General features: G+C 46.9%; 1 protein-coding gene across 1 annotated transcript; it reads left to right on the top strand.

Annotated features, from left to right (window-relative positions):
- Positions 1 to 390: 390 nt before the first annotated feature.
- On the top strand, positions 391 to 20,080 carry OIT3 (oncoprotein induced transcript 3). The gene is made up of 9 exons (XM_053984093.1): positions 391 to 562; positions 3,590 to 3,964; positions 4,356 to 4,466; positions 7,274 to 7,396; positions 9,092 to 9,214; positions 13,346 to 13,506; positions 14,025 to 14,440; positions 17,998 to 18,097; positions 19,431 to 20,080. The coding sequence occupies exons 1-9, from the start codon at positions 499 to 501 to the stop codon at positions 19,617 to 19,619; spliced, it is 1,662 nt and encodes a 553-aa protein (XP_053840068.1). The 5' UTR covers positions 391 to 498; the 3' UTR covers positions 19,620 to 20,080.

The following is a 20,080-nucleotide window of genomic DNA, read 5'->3' as shown; positions in this document are numbered from 1 at the left end:
GCAATCTGTTCTGGGAAGGATCAGTGCCGCTGCTTTGGCCACTATTTCCTGCAGTTAAGGCTCCTTAGCTGGTGTTTTCTGCCTGGAGGGAGCCATGGAGTGTGACTTGTGGAAGGAGCACAGATAACAACACCCATCTGTTCTTCTTTTCCATCCCTTCGGGATGTCCGGGTGTCCCTGGTTAGAATTCTTCTCTGGATAAGATAGTGGAGGTGTCACTGCAGGGCAGTCAGGGCAGAAAACAATAGCAGGTCAAGTCCAGAAAACAAGATTGATCAGTGAGTACATCCCTGCTGTCAGTAAGGGGCAGAGCTGCTCTGGGCAGGTCAAGGCTTCAGCTTCTTCCTCTGATAAACTTCCAGGAGAGCAATCACACTTGCTCTTCTGGAAGCCTGGAGTCAGAAGCTCCACTGAAAGGAAGGCTGCAAGAGCCACAGCCTGTACAAGGACTTTGAAGCCTCTGTCACTTGAGTGGTGGCTCTTCCTTGGCTCAGTGGGATGTTCCAGTACTTGTTTTTCTGTATTTACCTTGTCGTTCAGCTCCAGCCAGTGTCTTCGATGGGTGAGTAAAGAGGCATTGCCTTATTTCTGTTTGCCATCTCTAAGGTTCACAGTGAGCCTTGGTATTCTTAGGCAAAAGATTGGAAGGTGGGAGAAATATCCCTTTTGTTTGAAAGTGATGTGAAATTCCTTCCAGTTGGAAAGATCCTTCTGTTACAGAGTGTGAAGTCTCCCACACTGGGAGAACCTCTATTGCCAAGACACTGTGGGATTTTCCTCTCCCTTTGGAGAACAGAGTCTATGAGTAGACATTATGCTACCTTTTTACCTGCTTCCTTGACAAATCTGAACTGAATTTAGTGCCATAATGTAATGCTGCTCCCTTTATTGCTTAGTTGTGCTGGAGCAGAGATCTCCAGTTACACAATGCACTCAGAATTAATCTCTGCAGGATGGGGCACTCACCAGTGCTTGCTGGAGCCCGATTTCTCACTCAGTATAGCTGCTACCGTGTCAGTCAGAGAACTAATGATAGCACCAAGCTTACAAATGGAAAAGCTTTGCTTCGTAGCTAGTGCTTGTCAGCCTCAATTGCTCTAGCCATGCAAGAAGCAATGAGGAGGAAAAGAATTGAGCCAAGAAAAATGAAAAAGTAGTGAGCTGGTTACAGTTATTGTTTTGTGCAAACCCCCAGGCTTGTTGTCTGGGGAGAAGAGGGGAGAGGCTGATCAATCGCTTCTCTATTTTTGTGGAATTTTTTTCTTTAAAACGCAATTTAATTAATTCAAGTGAAAAAAAACTGTGCTGCCAAAGACTGCTTGGTATCTACAGGGGGGCTGGTGTGGGGCAGCACTGGCAGTCCAAAGGTGGCTGTGAGGATGTGCAGTGTTCCAAAGAGCACTGTCTGCTTTTTCTGCTTCTTTGCTTCCCCCTCACTCCTGCCAGAAGCTCTCAGGGGAATGAAAGATGTGAGGGAATGCTACCTCAATTCCCCTGATATGCCTTCTTCCAGTTCCCTCTGAGCTGCTGCGTGTTCATCTCACTAAATTTTGCCTTTAAATTATCTCCTGGATGTTTAGGAGACAACGTAATTTCCCTAGATGAGCATTCCCAGAGTCTGTTTACAAAGGATATTTCATAATTACATGAAAGCTAATGAGAGTGTTGGTATTTTTAGTGCTGCCCAGCTGGGAAGCTGACAGGGCATTCCTGCTTCACCTCATTTGGCTTTTAACACCACGAAAACCTTTTCATCTCAGTCAGTGACTCACCCTAGGGCCACACCAAATCCTCTTGTGGAAACCAAGGGAATGACACTGAGGGAAGCCCAGAGGAAGCTCTGTTCTATCTTTTCCTTTTGGGAGAAGTCAAACCAGCTTTTGGAGGATGGGATTTACAGCACTGCTGCTGTCTGTGGGTAGGCGCAGGCAAGCAGAGGCAGGTGAAAAGGAGAGCTCAGGAGGGAATGCCTGGTGAATCCCATCAGAGATTCCCTGCTGCATTCCCATCTCTGCTGCTCAGGAGAACCAGGCTGGTTGTGGTGGCAGTGAATCAGCTCCTCTGTGTGTCTTTGAATCATGGCACTAGAGATTCCTTCATAACCCAGATCCACGCTCCCTGTGCCAGCTCTGCAGCACTCCTGACTCTGGCAGCTGTTCCTGCTTTTATGCTGGATTTGAGACCAAGCAAAATGTATCTGTGGCTGAGGAAGGAATGAGAGATGTTATATTTGTGAGATAGCACATCTGTGGGACAGATTTTTACAGAGGACACAGCTAAATAATAATGACTTGAAGTCTATTCTCTGAAGCACTTGTAGCTCCCACTTTAAAGTCAGTGAAACAAATCAAAATAATGAACCAGGCTCATTTGTGTTTCTAATAGAAAGAGCATAGTATTCCTTCCTCACCCAAACTTCATCACACTATTGTCAAAACAGCACAGCTTTAGAACTTCAAAAGAAACATGCTGTGAAAAGTTGAGGCTGTTCCAGTCCAAGATGCATTTTGTCAGAGTGAATGGTTTTATTAGCCTAATTTTAGGAAGTGGTAATCAATTTTCCTTACTTGGGGCAGTGTTTGCATTCCTTTTGCTTAATAGGGAATTGCTTGTCATGGATAAGTTGTGCTTAATCAGGTATTAAATGTAAGGCAAAATGGAACCTCTGGACTTCCAGTGTGGAAGCTGCCAAATGAGGGTTAATTAGGAGGAGATTGAAAATTTAATGAACACTTCAATTCTTCATTTATGTTCTCCCTGTGGTACTGTCACATATTTTAATTATTTGCAGAAGGTTCAGAAAGGCCTCTGAAAAGGGGCACACTCCTTGAGCACTGCAAGAAGAGACATGCACTTGCCAGGATGTCCATGTGTTCATGTCTTGCCCCCACAAACACTCACTTCACTCAGACAGTTGATCTCCTGTGCAGAACAGGAGGGTTTGTGGGCTTGCAAGGAACACAGCAGTGTGGAGGGTTTAACATGTTGCTCCTCAGAAGGTTCCAGTTCAGACCTTCAGGCCCTCTAGATTTTAAGATAATGCTTATAAAGGTTTGGCAGCTCAGCTGTGAGTGCTGACACTGGCTGTGGGTGGGTTTTAAAAGGGGGTGCATAAACTGTTTGAGATATAGTCCTTTGTTCCAAGGCTGGGAGATTTATCAGTTTTCTGGTAAATTTCTCCAACCTGGGAGACTTCCCAGTGACTTCAGGAGGGGCTTGCAGGTGCTCAGTGCTTGAACAAAGCCTTGTTGTCCTAGGCTAGATCCCAGGGTGTATTTCCTATGGCAAAATCATTACCTGGACCTCAGATGTGCTTCTATCTTCTTTTTTCCCTGTCAGCTAAACAGCAAGTCAGACTGTTGCATAATATTGTACGAGCTCTGTTAATTTATTTGTTCCTCCAAGGCTAGCTGTCAGGATTTTCCACAAGGCAATGAATTTGCCGGTATCACCTTTTCTCCCCAGGGGTGAGGACAGATCACAACGGTTCTGTTAAGTCAGGGACAGAGGAAAAAACCCACTTTTGTAATTATCCATCAACAACTCGCTTTGATATCTACCAGAGCTGCTCTCTCTGTGTGTGTCCCAGCCCTGGACCCCTGCTCTGCCTACATCAGCCTGAACGAGCCCTGGAGGAACACGGAGCACCGCATCAACGGCTCGCACGGGCAGCCCACGTGCGACAGCGGCATCGACGGCGAGTGGTACCGCTTCACGGGCATGGCCGGCGACGCCATGCCCACCTTCTGCATCCCCGAGAACCACTGCGGCACCCACGCTCCCATCTGGATGAACGGCAGCCACCCGCGCCAGGCCGACGGCATCGTGCGGCGCCAGGCCTGCGCCAGCTTCAGCGGCAACTGCTGCCTCTGGAACACCACCATCGAGGTCAAGGCCTGCCCGGGAGGGTACTACGTGTACCACCTCACCAAGCCCAGCGTCTGCTTCCACGCCTACTGTGGGCGTAAGTCGCCTCTCTGAGCCCCCCTTGGTCCCCCAGAGGCCACCTGGCTTCTCCCGATGGTGGGGCTGTCCCTGTAGGATCAGCAAGGCTGTTTTACCTGCTTTGTTCCTCTAGCAGGATTTTTCCACAGCTGACCTGGTCTCAGTGACTTAGTGCTCCCTGTGGGCCCTGTGGCTTGTCTTGGCATGCTACCAAAGTCAAAATTTGGATCTCTGACTCGCAGTAATTAAACTCGATTGTTTCTCAGCAGCTTCAGCAGGTCAGCTTTCCCAGCGTGGGCGGGGTCTGTAACTGAGGGGCTGCACACATGGTGGGAAGCTGAAGGGACAAGTCCCGTGCTTTCCTTGCATGCTCAGGGCTTTGTGCTGACCTTGTTCTTGTCATGCCCTAGATTTTTATGACATCTGTGATGTGGTGGATTGCCAGGACTCCTGCCTGGACACTGGTGACTGCACGTGTGCCCCGGGTACGACACTCGGACCTGATGGCCAGACATGCCTTGGTAAGGGTGGAAATAAGCTGTGCCACTTGCTGATGCTTTTCTTCCCTCTGTTTCATTGCTCACATCTCAATCCCTTGCCTTGCAAAGCACTATAAAAATGACATATCCTGAGAGGAGTTTTCCCCTTTGCTGCCTAGAACCAGGACTATGATTCTGTAAATGGTTCCAAGATACAACATCCCATGACTGCATCCATTCTGGTGCCCCTGGAGCTCCATGTTTGTGAGGCTGCATTTGCTTTCTGCATGGTTCAGCTGCTGAAGGCAGTAGGAGAGTGTCTTTGCAAGATGATGGTGCAGGATTCTATGGTATTATTGTGGTACTCAGGAAGTGCTGTGCAGTCTGGCATTAGAGATTTCCTCTCCCACGCTCTGCTGAATATCTCTCCTCCAAAAAAAGTTTTGCTGGCTGCTGTAGGGATGCACACTAAACTCCACCATACTTCCTGCCCTTCTGGGACCTTGTCCAGGGCCTGGGGCTTGAGGAGACCCAAAGAACTGTAAGTCCCACCACAGCTGCAATGGTTTTAGGCAGCATGACAAGGGGATATTCAGGGAGCTGGTACTTGATGGCAGAGACCAGCATGGCCAGGAGGGAGGTGAGAACAGAGTGGGGAATGTGGGCTTTGGAGATTTGTGGGAGCTCTGTGGTTGTGTGTGTGGTGCTGGGGGAGAGCACCTGGACTGAGAGGTCGGGAAAATGATGGGACAAATCAAGGGGCTGGGAAGGGGTGGCTGTTGGGGAGCTGCAGAGCCACACAAATGGATAGGAGGAGGTAAGGGAGAGGCAGGAGGAAAGGGTGTTTGGGTGAGGAGAAATCTCATCTGTCACTTGATTTGGTGGTGAAGCTGAAAGCAGAGCTGGTCCAGGAGGCTGTGTGGCAGGTCAGTCTGTTTCATAGAGGCTACACCTGACAAAGCAGGTGTGGGTGGTTTCTTTCTTCACACACCTCATGTTTGAGCATCAGGGCAGAGCTGTGTGGAAGGAGCAGCCTGGTCCTGCTGCAGAGTTACACTTGCTCACAGTGATTCTGGGGAAGGCTTTTGCTTAAGCAGCTCCACTTGTCTGCAGCCAAGTGGCTGACTGAGCTCTCTCAGATAATTAAAAGCATTTATTGGCTGCTTCTGTGCAAGCCTTCCAGTCACAGAAGTGCCCCTGACAAGCCCTAGCACCCAGTGAATGTGGCAGGCTCAGAAGAAAGGATTTCCTGCAGCAGGGAGGCACACAGGAGTCCTGAGACTGTCTGTGTGTGCTGCAGCTGCTTTCATCCCCCCACAAGCAGGATTTCTGCACTGCTGCTTCTCGAGATTCCCAGGTGGCACAGCACCTCAGCTGGAATGATCACACTGGTTCCCCTACCTGCAGCCTCTCTTGTGTGGCTCCATGATCTTCCTAATAACTTTCTGTTGTGCTGAGTAATTGTGCAATTGCATCTCTGAGACCAACTGTGCCCTCCTTATGGAGAAAGCAAATAAATCCCTGTTTGCCTTTCCTAAGTAGAGAATGTGCTTCCTTTCCCAGCTCTCCCAAAGAGAAGGACTGAAGCTGCTGCAGTAATGCAGCAGAGCAGCTTTGGCTGCCGCATCCCTGGAAATGTCCAAGGCCAGGTTGGATGAGGCTGGGAGCAGCGTGGAATAATGTCAGGGGATGGAACAAGATGAGCTTTAAGGTCCTTTCCAACCCCCAGACCATTCTGTGAAGGCTGAGCATCTCTGTGCTTCTCCTCAGTAGATTAGATGCTTTAAACCTCAGAGCAGAGCAGCTGATCCTGAGTTACATTTTCATTTAGGGGTTAAAAAAGGTCTTAGACTGCCTGTCACACATCCACCAACTTGGTGCATTGCCTTTCACTTCTTCAATGCCTGGATCCACGTTCTACTAAGCCATGGTTAAAATCAGCTCAGCACTGTCCCAGTCCAGTCTCAAGAAAACCAGCCTGCACTCCAGAAGTGCTGCTTGTCACTGGAAGAGTGGGGACAGAGATCTGTGTGTGTTGTAGAACTTGGAAGGACCAGTCAGGGGAATTTCTGGGCCTAGCCCTTGGCCAAGGCAATCTCTAGGCCCTTCTAACAACATTTCCATGCCTTTGCCATTAGCCCTTTCCCTCTTCACCTTCTGTTTTTAAGCAGCTTTAGATTTATTTTTAGAAGGGAGAGTGTGGAGCCTGCCACGTGTGTGAAAAGCAGAGTGTCTGTGTGAGTCTCCTGGACATGCTTCCTGCCTCCCAAAGCAAGGTACCAGCCAAGTCTTTGGCTAAAAATACTCAATTCACGTTGCTTGTGGAAGGAGACACCAGCAGCAGCTGCCAGCTGTGGGTTCTGTGCATGTGTGGGACCACAGATACCTGAGAGAGCTCATCTCTGACCTGTTAAAATGGTACTTTTCTTTTTTCTTGGTTTTAAGCTTCTGACACCTAATAAATGGCAGCTTCTAAGCTGTTTTGATGAAACCCCCTGTGAACCTTAATTGATAACTTCAGCATCCTGGCCTGCCTAAGAGAATCATTCATTATGTGGCTCAACAAGAGCAATGTTTGTCCCTTCCTCTCTGTTTGATCTGCTTTTTGCACACAGAGATTAAATCAGGTTGAGAAATTAGAATCTCAGAGAACAAAGTACCTTTCCAAAAAAAAAAAGAAAAAAGAAGGGCAGACAGACACAGAGCCACTTTAGCCTTTAAAAAAAGAGGTGGAGGGGTTTTCAGAGCTTTACCAAGAGATTCAAAAGCTATTGTCAGTGTTACTGACAAGTGTTACTGCTTGTAGTGGGATTATTCATTCCATTCCATGGCCTGTTTTTTTTTTCCAGATGAAAATGAGTGTGAGCAGAACAATGGGGGCTGCAGCGAGTTCTGTGTTAACCTGAAGAATTCCTTCCGCTGCGAGTGCGGAGTCGGGCGCACGCTGGGCAGCGATGGGAAAACCTGTGAAGGTGAGGCTTCAGCTACCACAGGCTGCTGGAAACTGCATCAATCATTCCCTTGCAGCAGTGGATCTGGAAGATTGATTGTCCAGGCAGAACTTGTTGCTGGAGTTGTTGGGATTTGGCTCTGGAGATTTGTGGGGGCAGATTTAGCAGCACTGGGTTTTGGCAGCTCACATTAGGTATGGGGTAATGCCATGACATTAGACTAGAGCATGAGGATCACTTTAGCCTCCCAGGACAGAGATTGAGGAGAGGGGGTGCCAATCTCCAGACAGAAGTTAAATTTGGGATTAGGGCAGGATTTTGCTCTTTGATGTCTGTGGGCTCTCTGCTCTGTGCAGCTGCCACAATTCCTTCACAGTGGTGGCACAGCCAGGTTGAAAATCCTTGATAAATTTAGACTGGTGGCTTAAAGAACAAATTGTAGGCCTGATGTGTTGTCACTAACAATGTACAAACATCCCTGAGCAGAAATAGGCAAACCCAGCAGAAACTGATGTGTGCCTGATGTTTTCTGTGGTGAGCTGTGGAAAAGCACTGTGCCCTCTCACAGCAAAGCTGCTGTGTGGTGTTCACAGACACTGTGGGGTCTCAGACAAGAAAAACAACTACAGATGTGCCTCACTTTTCAGCTACCCAAAAGAGCTAAATCTGCTCTCTGAGCTCTGCTGGTACATCACTCATCCAGGCAGTGACACTTTCCTGGGAAATGCTGCTGTGCAGAGTGCTCCTTAAGTACCTGTCAAGTTTTGTGGGGCCAGAAATGGTCTGTGGGCTTTGTCCCTGACACATCCAGCTCTGAGCTGCTGGGGCATCACATAAATGAGCTGTGCAATTTTTATTCCCAAGTGCCACACTCTTCTGACAGGGCTGGAATAGTCTGTTTGGAAACTCATTTGTTTCTGCCATTCCCCAAGTTAGCTTTTAGGGCCTTTGATATATCATTTAATTTCCCTTCTGTACGAAGGATGGTGCCTTTCACGAGTTTAACACTGCTGCTGGGGATTTTTACAATCTTGTTAGTGAGTTTTATTTCTGAAGATGTATCCTCAGCTTTGTGAGCTGGTAGAGAATGGGATGTGAGATGTGAGCCACCTCACAGCTTGTTGCTAAAAAGAACAAATGCAAGAGATTTAGCTTGATTACCTGAGCTGGGGAGGCTGAGTAGGGTTTCAAGTATCTCAAAATTTACATTATGATATTTTACCCATTGCTTTGACTCGTATGGGGTGTTTGGGCTGTTACTTTCCATGCATTGTATAGGATTGAGTATGGGATTTCCATTCTTTTCTGTATATTTCAGTGAAAACCACACAGTGATTTCTGATGGCAGGCTCAGGGAGAAATGTTTTATATTTATGATTTGCTTATCTCATGCTCTGTTATTTTACTGAGAACAATAGTATTCATCTAGCATATTCATCCCAAAGGGTTAAAAAAATCAAGCAGTTAAGGTTATTTGAAAGAAAAAAATCATGATGCTCTACATGAGTAAAAGTGTACAATTAAAAAAGGGGTCTCCACCTCATTTTCTGGGAGACAAACTGTTGCCTTTAATTGTAAAAGTAAAATTAAAAAGGGGGTCTCCACCTCAATTTCTGGGAAACAAACTGTTGCCTTTGAGCTGTATTGTTCAGACTGTTGGTTAGTCAGGGGTCTGTTGGGGCCTGCAGGATGTGCTGATTTTCCCTTCTTTCCCAGAAATTGAAGGCTGTCACAATAACAACGGAGGCTGCAGCCATACCTGCATTGAAGTGGAAGGCACCTACCAGTGTGAATGTCCCAGGGGACTTGTTCTGTCAGAAGACAACCACACTTGCCAGGGTAGGTCAACAAAATCTCCCCAGCAGCCGCTGTCCCCCGAGAGAATGTCTGAAGGAATTTTTCTTCTTGTTTTTGCTGTCTTCTCTTAGTCTGTCCTTCCCAGTTGGGTTAATGGAGCTTTGTTACTAATGACAGACTATCCAAAGATGAGAGCCTGAAGAGGTTGCTCTTCTCTCCAGGCAGGAGAACAGCCACTGGGCCCAGTTTGAGTGCATCTTGCATCACATTAATTGTAGGGCAGTGTTCCCTTATGACTAATACTGCTTAACACTGTGTTTGGAGTTTGTTTTCATGCACAGGACAGGACTTCTGGGGTACAATCCTTGAGCTTTTATTGCAACATCAGTCTCATTACATGGTTGAGACAATAGGAAGATGGCAAAAGCTCATGTACAGCCAGCAGCAGCCAAAGATTTCTTTGTTACAGAGCATTTAAAAAGCTTTCTAACCAATAGAACATTGCTAAAGCTTACAGACAATTGTTCTAGCCAATCACTAAAAGTACATGTACACCTGCTTCACACAATGCTTGCTTGCCTTCTTTCTATTAACAATGCACAATAATTCATTATTAAGCCTAAAACCTTCTACTACCTTGCTAAGCATATTTTCCTGCAGTCTTAAGGTCTCTCTTAGCCAAGCCTAAAACTCAAGCTATTGTTTAATGTCCTTGCTTGGTATACCATTGTAACTTTCTCTACTTTCAGACTTTGCAGCTGCAGCTAGTTTTCTGTTCTTTCAGTTTCTCAGGCTTGCTTTTACAGCTTTCTGGAAATCTTCTTACCTCTACTATTTCCCACAAACATCTCCCATTATACTGCTCTGTGCACACCCCTGACAAATATATGCTGTTAGAGCTGGCATTTTCCATGCTTCAAACTTCAAACTCTCAGCTAAAGCAGTCCAGTCCCTTCCAAGAACAGGACTAAAGAGAGAGGCATGTTTTTTTCCAAGTATGTCAATCCAATAAGCATTCCTGTGCCTTGAAGTAGGGCACTAGTTTTGATATTAGGTGCTCCTGCTGCCCCTTGGAAAAGTGCCCAGGATGGCATCCAAAAATTGACTGTTGCTTCTGCTGTGTAGGGGCCAGGGCAGCGTTATCCTTGGAGAACCTTCCATCTGAACTTTCCACAGGGAGTCCTTCATGCTGAGTCACTTGTGCCTATGGCTTGCAATGGAATAAACAAGCTTCCTGTTTTTTGCAAATATTTCTTTTTTATTTTGCAAATACATCCAGGCTACCAGCAGTCTGGTGTTGCCTGGTGTGCTCAGAGAACCTCTTGCAGTCTGATGTGCCACAGAGTGCCCAGACATCAGTGGGAGGGACAAATTCAGGCTTCATGGTGGCCAAAAGGGTAGGTATACCTCAGAGAGGAAGTTGGAATGGTTCTGCTTGATGGATTTTCTGCTTTTTAAGCTTTTTAGAAATGCAGGGCTCCCAAGGGTGAGCGCTGCCCACTTGGGATCCAGCAGTGCTGGTGGGGAGGTAGAGGTGGGGGTTTCCAAGAGCTGTAATCACGCTCACTGATTGAAGGTCTGATTGATAGATACAAGGCAGAACAGAGCAATGTTTTTCAGTCCTGGGGCCCTGAGGCAACCCCAGCAGGGTTGAAAGTCCTGGATTTCCCAGCCAGAGTTTCTGCTGCTGGTGAGGCTGCTAATGAGAGCAGCAGCACTGCTGGGAGCCAGGCTGGGGCTCAGGATACAGCATCTCATAAAGTGAAATTGCCTGTTCTTGTGCATTCATCAGTTTATGTCCCCATGCTGTGGCCTGCAATTCTGAACAGATATGGAACTGTACCACACAATTTTTTGTGACACCTAATCAGGTTTATATTGGCTCAATTAACAGTGCAGGGTAGGCACAGTAGCCTGAAGCACTTGGATCTGCAGCCTCTCTACCCTCCTCTGCACTGTCTCCACATTCAGAACAAACATTAATAATCTTCAACAGAAATCACAGTCTACAGGCTGCAATTTTTCCATAAAGATACCAGCCAGCAAAATATTTGGAATTTTGCAGATCATCCTAGAATTTTGCAGCCCATCCTAGTACCCCAGCTCTTCCTGAAGAGTAGGGATGAAATGCTCTTTCCCCCATGCCCTGCCCGAATTTTTGTGCAGCCAAGCAGGGTTTATGTTTGTGGCAGTGGGTCAGGGCTCCCCAGCACCAGAGAGTCTGTTCTGCTGAGCAGTCTGTGCAGGGAGATAACCTCTGCTCCAAGCAGCAGCACTTTGAAAGGCCAAGGAAGGAGCCAGAGGCTGGAATATGGTGCCAATAACAATGGCAGGCAGAGAAATGAGCGTTGGAGTCACCACAGAAGCTTCCTTCCAGGGACAGGTGCTCAGAGGCATTGGTGCAGAACAGAGCTTAAAGTGGAAATGAGGAGGCTTTCCCAGTTCTCACAGGTGCTCTGAGAAGTAAAGAGGTGAAGAACTAAAATGTTTGACTGGCACACACTGGGTGTTTACCCAAATAGCCACGAGCTGGCTTGAGTCAAGAGGTTTCCTTCACGTGTTTCTGTGTCCAGGTGCGGGGGAGGGCACACAACTCCTTCGGCTCCAGAGCACAGGGAAAATGGAATCTTTTCGTTCTCCCACTTTGTGCCAGTCAAAGACATGTAGAAACAGAGAGATCTTGAACTAAATCAGTCCTGAACTTTGGAGAATTGCAGTTGGGATCCAAATCTCTTGCCCTGAATGTCACCTTTATAAAAGCAGTACATTTTCTTATTTATCAAGGAGTGCTAGAACAGCAAGTCTTTAAATCCAGACAGAGCCAATCAGTTCTCCAAAGGATGTTACTCTCTGTCTGCATTATGCTGTGTTCTCCAAGTCCCTTTGTCTGCTCCTGAGCTGTGCCATTTGACATGCTCAGTTATTCCCACTTGCCTTCTGCTGCCAGTAAAGGGAAGGTTAAGGTAATTTTTAGTTCTTTAAGCTTCTGTTCTAACCCAGCAGTGTCATTATGGGAACATATTGCTTTGGGAACTCTGCATACCTTTTAGTGTATCACTTTGAAATTACTAACTTTTAATTAAAAATCCTCCCAGAAGGTGCTCAGAGGCTGCTGTAAATACCTGAGCTGGGACAGGGAAATTTTTAAAGGGGATTGAAGTGCCTTTTTTAACAGTGTGCCTTATTTCAAATATCCAGAATCTTAAATTATATAATTAAGGATTGAAATTAAGGGAAGACAGGTCACAGGAATGTCGAGGACTGGTACTGCAATTAATTTTGGCAAAAATCTCAAGAAACTGGTATATTTGCAAAAAGGTTTTGTCGTGGGATTTTAAAATATAACAAATGTAAATCCTGCAAAAGGTTTGTTTTTTCTGTCTGAAATCAGAATATATGCCACCAGTATGTTGGTCCTGTCTCCAACTGAACTGAATAATCCCAAAGAATATATATATATACAGCAACTACTATTTTATTGAAGGTTATTCTCTCTTCCTTTTTTATTTTGCCCATGGTCTGTTTTCTCCTGCTTCTTATGTAATGAAATTTTAATTTAAAAAATTCACACGGAGGCCTGTATTAAAATTTAAAAGGTTGGAAGGAGGAGGAAGGAGTGAGCTAATTGGGTTTGTTTGTCAGAGCTGGGTTTATTGCTTATAAAAAGATTATTGTGGCATTTTGAGGTGCTTCCATTTTAGCTCAGAATCTATATGGAATTACTCTGCCTTGTTTCAGCATGTTCTGGGTTTGATGTAAAATCTGATTAAGGGTCTTAAAAAATGGCTTTGCCTGGGGCGTTGTGAATTTGATACCCATATCTGGTAAAGGCTCTTCCCAGGACATCACAGTGCAAGAGCTATCAACCAAATCTGTGCTGAGTGTTAAGTGAAGCTGGAAAGCACAGCTTAGTTTCTGCTGCAAGTGCAGTGATTGTCTTCATTGTTTTCTGAGGCATTGCTGTGGCTGGAGAATTTGGGGCAGTGGCAGCTCTGGTTTGTATTGTGTAGGTGGGAATGTAAAATGGGTAGTTAGGTTACTGTGGTAGGATCATAATCATAAATGCTGTCTGTGATTCCCCTTTTATTCCCCCAATTACATCTGGTATAGCCCTTCTCCAGCTCACTGGTAGGTTTGTAGCACAGACTGTTATTCTGGGGACTTCTCTTGCAGTTCCAGTGCTGTGCAAGTCCAGCTCTATTGAGGTGAACATCCCAAAGGACCTGGTTGGAGGCCTGGACCTTTCCCTCATCAACACTTCGTGTAAAGGCGTGTCCAATGGCACTCACGTCAACATGCATTTCTCCCTGAAGTCCTGTGGTACCGTTGTAGATGTATGTATACCTACTGCCCAGTCTCTGGGATTTGGGGATTTGGCTGTGGCTTACTTGGGGAACAAAGCTGATTTAGCTGCACCCTCAGAGCCGTTTTCTGTGTTGCCATGCAGCTGCCCTCAGAGTAGAGTTGGGCTGGCTTTCCACAGTCAGAGAGCTTGTTCCAGCCCCCTCCAGCAGTGTGTGCCTGACAGCATGGGTGCTGCTTTCTGCTTGCCTCCTGCTCCACCAGGGTAGAAGGTACAAGTGTCCTCACTCTTCATCCTTCTGCTGAGACAGATTCTGATAACGTTTGAAATGTTAAACTGGCAACTGGTCAATGGCTCACCTTAGCAGAGGGGTAGCAGAAGTGTGGTGCATTGTTGCTGCCAGCACACCGAGGTCCTTAGCTGGTCTGTGAGGATGAGCAGCATCGTTCTGGCTGTGGGGTGTAAATTCACAAGCTGGGCCTTCAGTGGCTACTCTAAGTGTCAGCCCAGGGAGGTCTTTCTCAATGATCTCCCCTTTCTTTGCTGCAGGTAATCAATGATAAAATCATTGCCACCAACCTGGTGACTGGCTTGCCCAAGCAGACCCCGGGGAGCAATGGGGACATCATTGTGCGCACCAGCAAGCTGCTGATCCCGGTGACCTGCGAGTTCCCGCGCCGCTACACCATCTCTGAGGGCTACGTGCCCAACCTCAAGAACTCTCCCTTGGAAATCATGAGCCGCAACCAGGGTATCTTCCCCTTCACTCTGGAGATCTTCAAGGACAAAGACTTTGGTGAGCCCTACAGGGGTGATCTTCCCACCCTCAAGCTTCGGGACTCCCTGTACTTTGGGATTGAGCCCTTGGTGCACGTCAGTGGACTGGAGACACTGGTGGAGAGCTGCTTTGCCACTCCCACCTCCAAAATTGATGAGATCCTGAAGTACTACCTGATTCAAGATGGGTGAGTTCACTGTTCCCTCTCTTGCAGGCAATTTCAAGGCACTTGGCAGTGGGGCTGAGTTGTCTGTGTGATGCAGGAAGCACTATCCCCCTCTCCGCAGCAGCCTGTCTGTCCTGGTCATAGCAATCACCAGCAGCCATCAAGCTGAAACCACCTGTCCCATCAAAAGTAATTGGGAGAAACAGTGGGAGGCAGTGAAAGAGGTTCCTCTGAGTGCAGCCTTTACAGGATGTATTTCCCTGTCACTAGCCTTGTGGATAATTGAGTTGGCTCCTGTAGAAAAGATTCTCTTTCCTGATATCCTCTCTCTGCCAAGCCAATGTGCAGAACCCCCATGGCCATGTGCTGCTACCAGGCAGCTGCCACAGCAACTGGAGTGAGTTTCTTAATTTTCTCATAATGGCCTTATTACAGCACGAGCTAGAAGAGCCCATTGCTAGTCCTGGTAGGAGCTGCAGGAGAATCCCTTGCTTTGCTCTCCATGATGCCTGTCAGCGCAATAAAGTTAGGGTCTTTCAGTTTGGCTGTAATTTTTTTAGGTATTTGGGGTTAGTGATCATTCCAGGATATGCTAAAATAATTCTGTGCAGATCTGTGGGTTCGCTGTTGTAGTGGTTTTGCATCAGAAGTTTGGGGAGCCTTGCTGTGGGGCTCATCTGTGGCTCCTGAGATGATCCCTCTTTTCAGACACTTCTTTGGGTGCTGAAATGACTGTGCCATGCTACAGCATTGTTGCGAAGTGTTTGCATCCAGCTGCTTAACCAGAGAGCTCTGAGGAAATGTCATAGTTGTGAGGCAGTGTGCTGTCCTCTAGGGAGGGAAATCCAGCCAAAGGAATATCTAAGACATACCCAAGAGTTGTAGCCTCAGAGTCAAGGGACTGTGCTGGTGTAAATCCTGTATGTTGCCTGCCAGACCATTTAATGATGACAACAATCATGTCCTCAGCTGCCAGACTAAATCATCCACTGTTACAGCTGCTGCTGGCAAATCCTGTGTGGTTGTCTTGTAGCAAAAGAGTCCTGCAATGTAAAGTACCCACAAGTACTGTTTTCATTTCCTTCTGACAGAGGATTCAGCATTAGTCTGCTCTCCCTCCATCCTAGGCTGCAGTCCTTCTGTGCCCAACATTTCTGGGCTTTATGAGCAGATGTGTAATGGAAAAATTGATTTTATCAACTCCTTGGCTTGGCTGTTCCCATGGACCCTTCACAGAGTCAAGGCCTCAAACATTCATTCCTTTCTTCCCATGAGTGAAAATGATGGGATTCAAAACAGCAACCAAAGCCTGAGCTGGATAGAGAAAGGAGAAGGCAGGAAATGTCATCTCTTGAATTCACCCCAGCACTGGTTGGAGGATTTATGGCACCAGCAGTCCCTTGGTACCTGCAGAGGGCATTAAAACTTCACTGAAGGGAAAAGTGCTCCACTCTGCAGCCATCACTGCAGGCTCCAGTGATTCAAAATTAAATTAGCTGAATGCACTGCTAAGTTGTCCCTGCTCCAGACGTTTCTGTAATAACTGTTTCCTTCTAGAAATCCAGCCCCAGAAGCCCATGGCAATAGAGATAGGATTTTTTATCAGTTTATGTAGGATCAGACCTGCAAGAGTTAACTGCATAATCCAAAGGGAAGCACAGTTTATATTGGAGGGGATATACCTTGGACTGAGGAATGGGGAAATTCCCTCTGCTGTTCTCTTCTCTGTTAATTCCCTGCCTTCTGAGAACAAAGTGGAACAAAGGCAGTGACCGATGGCACAGCTGATAAACGCTGGAGCTCCCTGGGGCATCTGGAGCCAGGTCATGTCACTGCTGAGGTCAGGAGCTGTGGTTCAGCAGAGCAGGGGGTGGTTAAGGTAGTTCCATTGCAAAGCTCATCTTCTTATGCCTCAGGCTTCCCAGTTTGATAGGCTGAGGTGGATATTTCATTGTGCAAGCCTTTCTTTTAGCCTTGCAACCCTGAATAAGAGGGTCAGAGCACAGCTCCCACAGCACTGCCACTCTGCTCCCCAAACCTAAGCACATTATGCGCAGGGATAGAGTGGTTTTCCCCATACCCTGACCAGGCCCACCCCTTTTCCTTCCATACATGTCTCTTCTCACCTCTCCAAAGTTGCCCACTTTGGACAGGCAGAGTCTCTGGGGGTTTCCTAGGAGAGTAGAATGTAGTCTGGCCCCACAAATGCAAAAGGACTTGCCCATGTGACTCATGAGGTTTCTGAGCTGGTTTTGTCTATGTATCTCTCTGATTTCTTTGTGGTGTTCTTCCACTTTCCCTCTCCCTAGCCCCAAACCAATAGGTTTCCTTCCACCAGTGTGGAGAACCTTTGAAGAACCTGGGATTTAGGAGTCAGTTTGAGCCAGTGTCCAATAATCATCACAGTTTATGTGCTCACAAATGAGAACATGCCTGTGAGTTGACTTCATGGCCCTAGAGCTTGGCCACTCACCTATGAAAAGTCTTTAACTGTCATTCTTTATGATCAGATGCCTTGTTTAAAAAGGAATTTTGACAACTTAGAGATTCGCAAATGTTCCAGTGAAGGCAGAACTGCTCTTTGACAGCTGAACATGTGAAACATCAGCATTGCTGACAATGCCATGCACATTTCTTGTGTAAAGATGGGAGCTGAAGCTTGCTGCAAGAGCAAGGCTTTGAGCTACACCAGTACCTCTTGTCTCTTCCACCACTGCTTTGGTTTTGTTTTTGTTTTTTTAATATCTTTCAAAGTCCACATTTTTGGCATTAACTTGCTAGAAAGGACGAGCTACATTGCAATGCAATTTCACAGCAGCATCAGAGCCTCTCAAGATGCCCAAGGCTTTGCAATAATCAGCAGTAATTATTGAGCCACGATAACTTTTTGTCTGTCAAACTCTAAATAGGCTGTAATAGTTTATAAATGCACTGCACCTGGAATGTAGCTTGTTATAAAAGCAGTTTATTTTCTTGCAGTTCTGTGACCTTTCATATAATCATGCATTGCTAGTGATGGAAAAACTGAAATTGTAAGGTTTTGGTGTAGTGAATTTGAGCTGTTTGACCAAATCCAGCAGGAAGAAAAATGTAAATGACACAAAGCAAAGTAAACCTGTTTTTTTGTTGTTTTCATCATCTGTCATATTTTAGTAATGTGGGTGCAGGCTGCTTCATTTTAAGCATAATTTATGTGCATATCTATGTGTATACAGTGAGTGCATGGCACATTCTGGAGTGTATAACACTGCAGGCTGTTGCACAGGGAGGTGAAATGAGGACAGACTTGCCTGCAGCTCACTGGCAGTCCCTCTCTGAGGGGACTGGGCCACGTCCTGCCAGCCCTCTGCTGCTGAGCTGTTCCCTGTCTGGAGATGCTATTAGCAATGCTGCTGTTTTTCCCCATCATTCCCGACTTTTCTCCTGTGGCCAAAGAGGAAGTAGCAGAAATGGTAGCTGAGCCTGAGAGAACCAATCCTTCCTTTTCTTTCTCTGGTTAAGTAGGCTGGAATGTCTTTTCTTTTTCTTTTTTCCATTTCTGGGAAACCCATTAAAGCCTATCCCTCTGCTCTCCTCAGCTGTGTTTCTGATGATTCCGTGAAGCAGTACACGTCAAAGGACCATCTTGCCAAGCACTTCCGGGTTCCTGTGTTCAAGTTTGTGGGCAAAGACAACAAGGTAAGATCAAAACTCAACTCTTAGATGTTTCATCAGCTCTGATACAACTGAGGAGCCTCAGCACCAAGTTGGAAAAGGGTATGAAATGGCTGGCCCAAGGCAGGTGCTGCTGTGCCTGTTCCAGCAGTTACACCTTACAGGAGCCTGACAAAGGTACTTCAGGAGAGATTGATAAAAACAACTAAAATTAAAATATGAAGGACAGTTTTGGAACATCAATGCCACAGCAGGATAAAATCATTGCTTCTTCCAGGGTGATTTTGGTGGCCCCTTGTTTGCTGGGTGAGAGAAGTGTTCTCAGTCACCAGGCACATTTCACAGTGCCCTTTCTTTAAAACAACATAGTTTTTAGTTTGGGATCTCTTCAGCCTTCTCCAGCTCTTGTGAGTTCAGATGCCAGCACTCCACACAGAAGGTCACCATACTGTTTAATTCAATGTGAAACCAGGCTGTCTCTCTGGGGCAGCAGCTCTGTAGTGGGAAGACAGTGGAAGGATAATGCCATTTTCCTAGTGCAAGTAGCTTTCCTTTCTGTGTTGGAGGTAATTTGGATATTCCAGTCATTGCTAAGCTCAGCCAACACTGCCTGCTCCAAAAGGTATAAAGCTTCTGCTCCAGCTACTGGAGAGCCCCCCAGTAGGGTTAAAACAGATGAGGTCTTCTAAAATTCAGAAATTTTCCTTGGCTTTCTGATTACCCCCGCTGCCTCCAACCTGCATCCTCCCATCCTGCACAATGGATTCTGCTTCAAACCTCTCCAAGTCTTTGTGGCTGCTGCCTGCAGGGCTCTTGCTTGCTCTTCTGGTCATTTACAGGGCAGGGAGCAGCAATCCTGTCACTGCCTGTGCTGTGCAAGGAGAAAAGGCAGCTGTCTCCTTGCTCTTTGCATTCTCCCTCTTCCCTCAACTTACCCTCTCATCACCCTGTGTTTTCCTCCTTCTTCCCCTCAGTTTCCTGGCTTTGTTTCCCCAGCTCACTTGAAATTCTCTTGCACATCTCCATCACTCCTTGCGAGGCTTCACACATTCTGGACACGCAGCTCCTCCCAGTCTATGTGAGCTCTTCCAAGCTGATTCCTGCCATTTTCATCCCTTCATCTGGAGGATCGTTTCACACCTTCCTATTCCCTGTCTCCCCACTCTTGCCTCTGAGACCTCAGCCAGGCTCTCTGAAGAGAGCCCACAAGGAAACAGACGGAGAGGCCGTTCTGGCTGCATGCGGTGATGCTGGACACGGACCGTGTGCCACAGGAGTGCTGTGGCACTGGCTCTGGCAGCAGTGCCAGTGGTCCCCAGAGCTGTGCACTGACCCTCCTGCTGTGTCCCCACCTCAGGAGGTGTTCCTGCACTGCCGCATCCTTGTGTGCGGGGCATTGGACGAGACCTCGCGCTGCGCCCAGGGCTGCCGGAGACGCGCGCGCAGGTCAGCCGAGCGACGCGAGGAGCAGCAGGACGAGGAATCTGTTCACGTGGCAAACCACGTCCTGACAGGAGGCCCCATCAGGATCGACTTTGATGACTGACACCCACCCTCTGGAACAGCATCCCTGGCCATCCTTATCACTGCCTTCTGTTGTGGTTGTTGAGAAACTAGAGGTTTTTGTTAAAGCCCCGCTTGAACCTCAGGACTCATTTCCTTAACTCTGTGGTGATTATTTGTCAAGTGGTTTGGGCCCATGAGGCAGCCCTTGGAGTGTGACCCGGACTGCAGAACAGTTTGGTTTAATCTGCATTTCTCCCCGACAATCCTTTAGCTGAAGGGACCCTGTTTCTTTGCAGGCCGGAAGTGTTACCCAACTTTGCCTTTGCCTACATCCACCTACAGGCCCTAGGACTGTTTGTCCTTGACTAAACAAATGTTATCCAAGCCCTTCTTGCATCAGACAGTACAAATAGTATCATAGCTGAGTGTGTTTGCTGTGCAGCTCTGTGAGTGATGCTGAAGATTTCAGGTGACTGTTAATAAAAACATGTATAAAATATA

The sequence above is a fragment of the Vidua macroura genome, chromosome 8 (assembly GCF_024509145.1).
Source record: "Vidua macroura isolate BioBank_ID:100142 chromosome 8, ASM2450914v1, whole genome shotgun sequence".
NCBI classification, from domain to species: Eukaryota; Metazoa; Chordata; class Aves; order Passeriformes; family Viduidae; genus Vidua; species Vidua macroura.
Note: the sequence above shows the minus strand (reverse complement) of the source record. Positions and strands in the feature narration are given on the sequence as shown.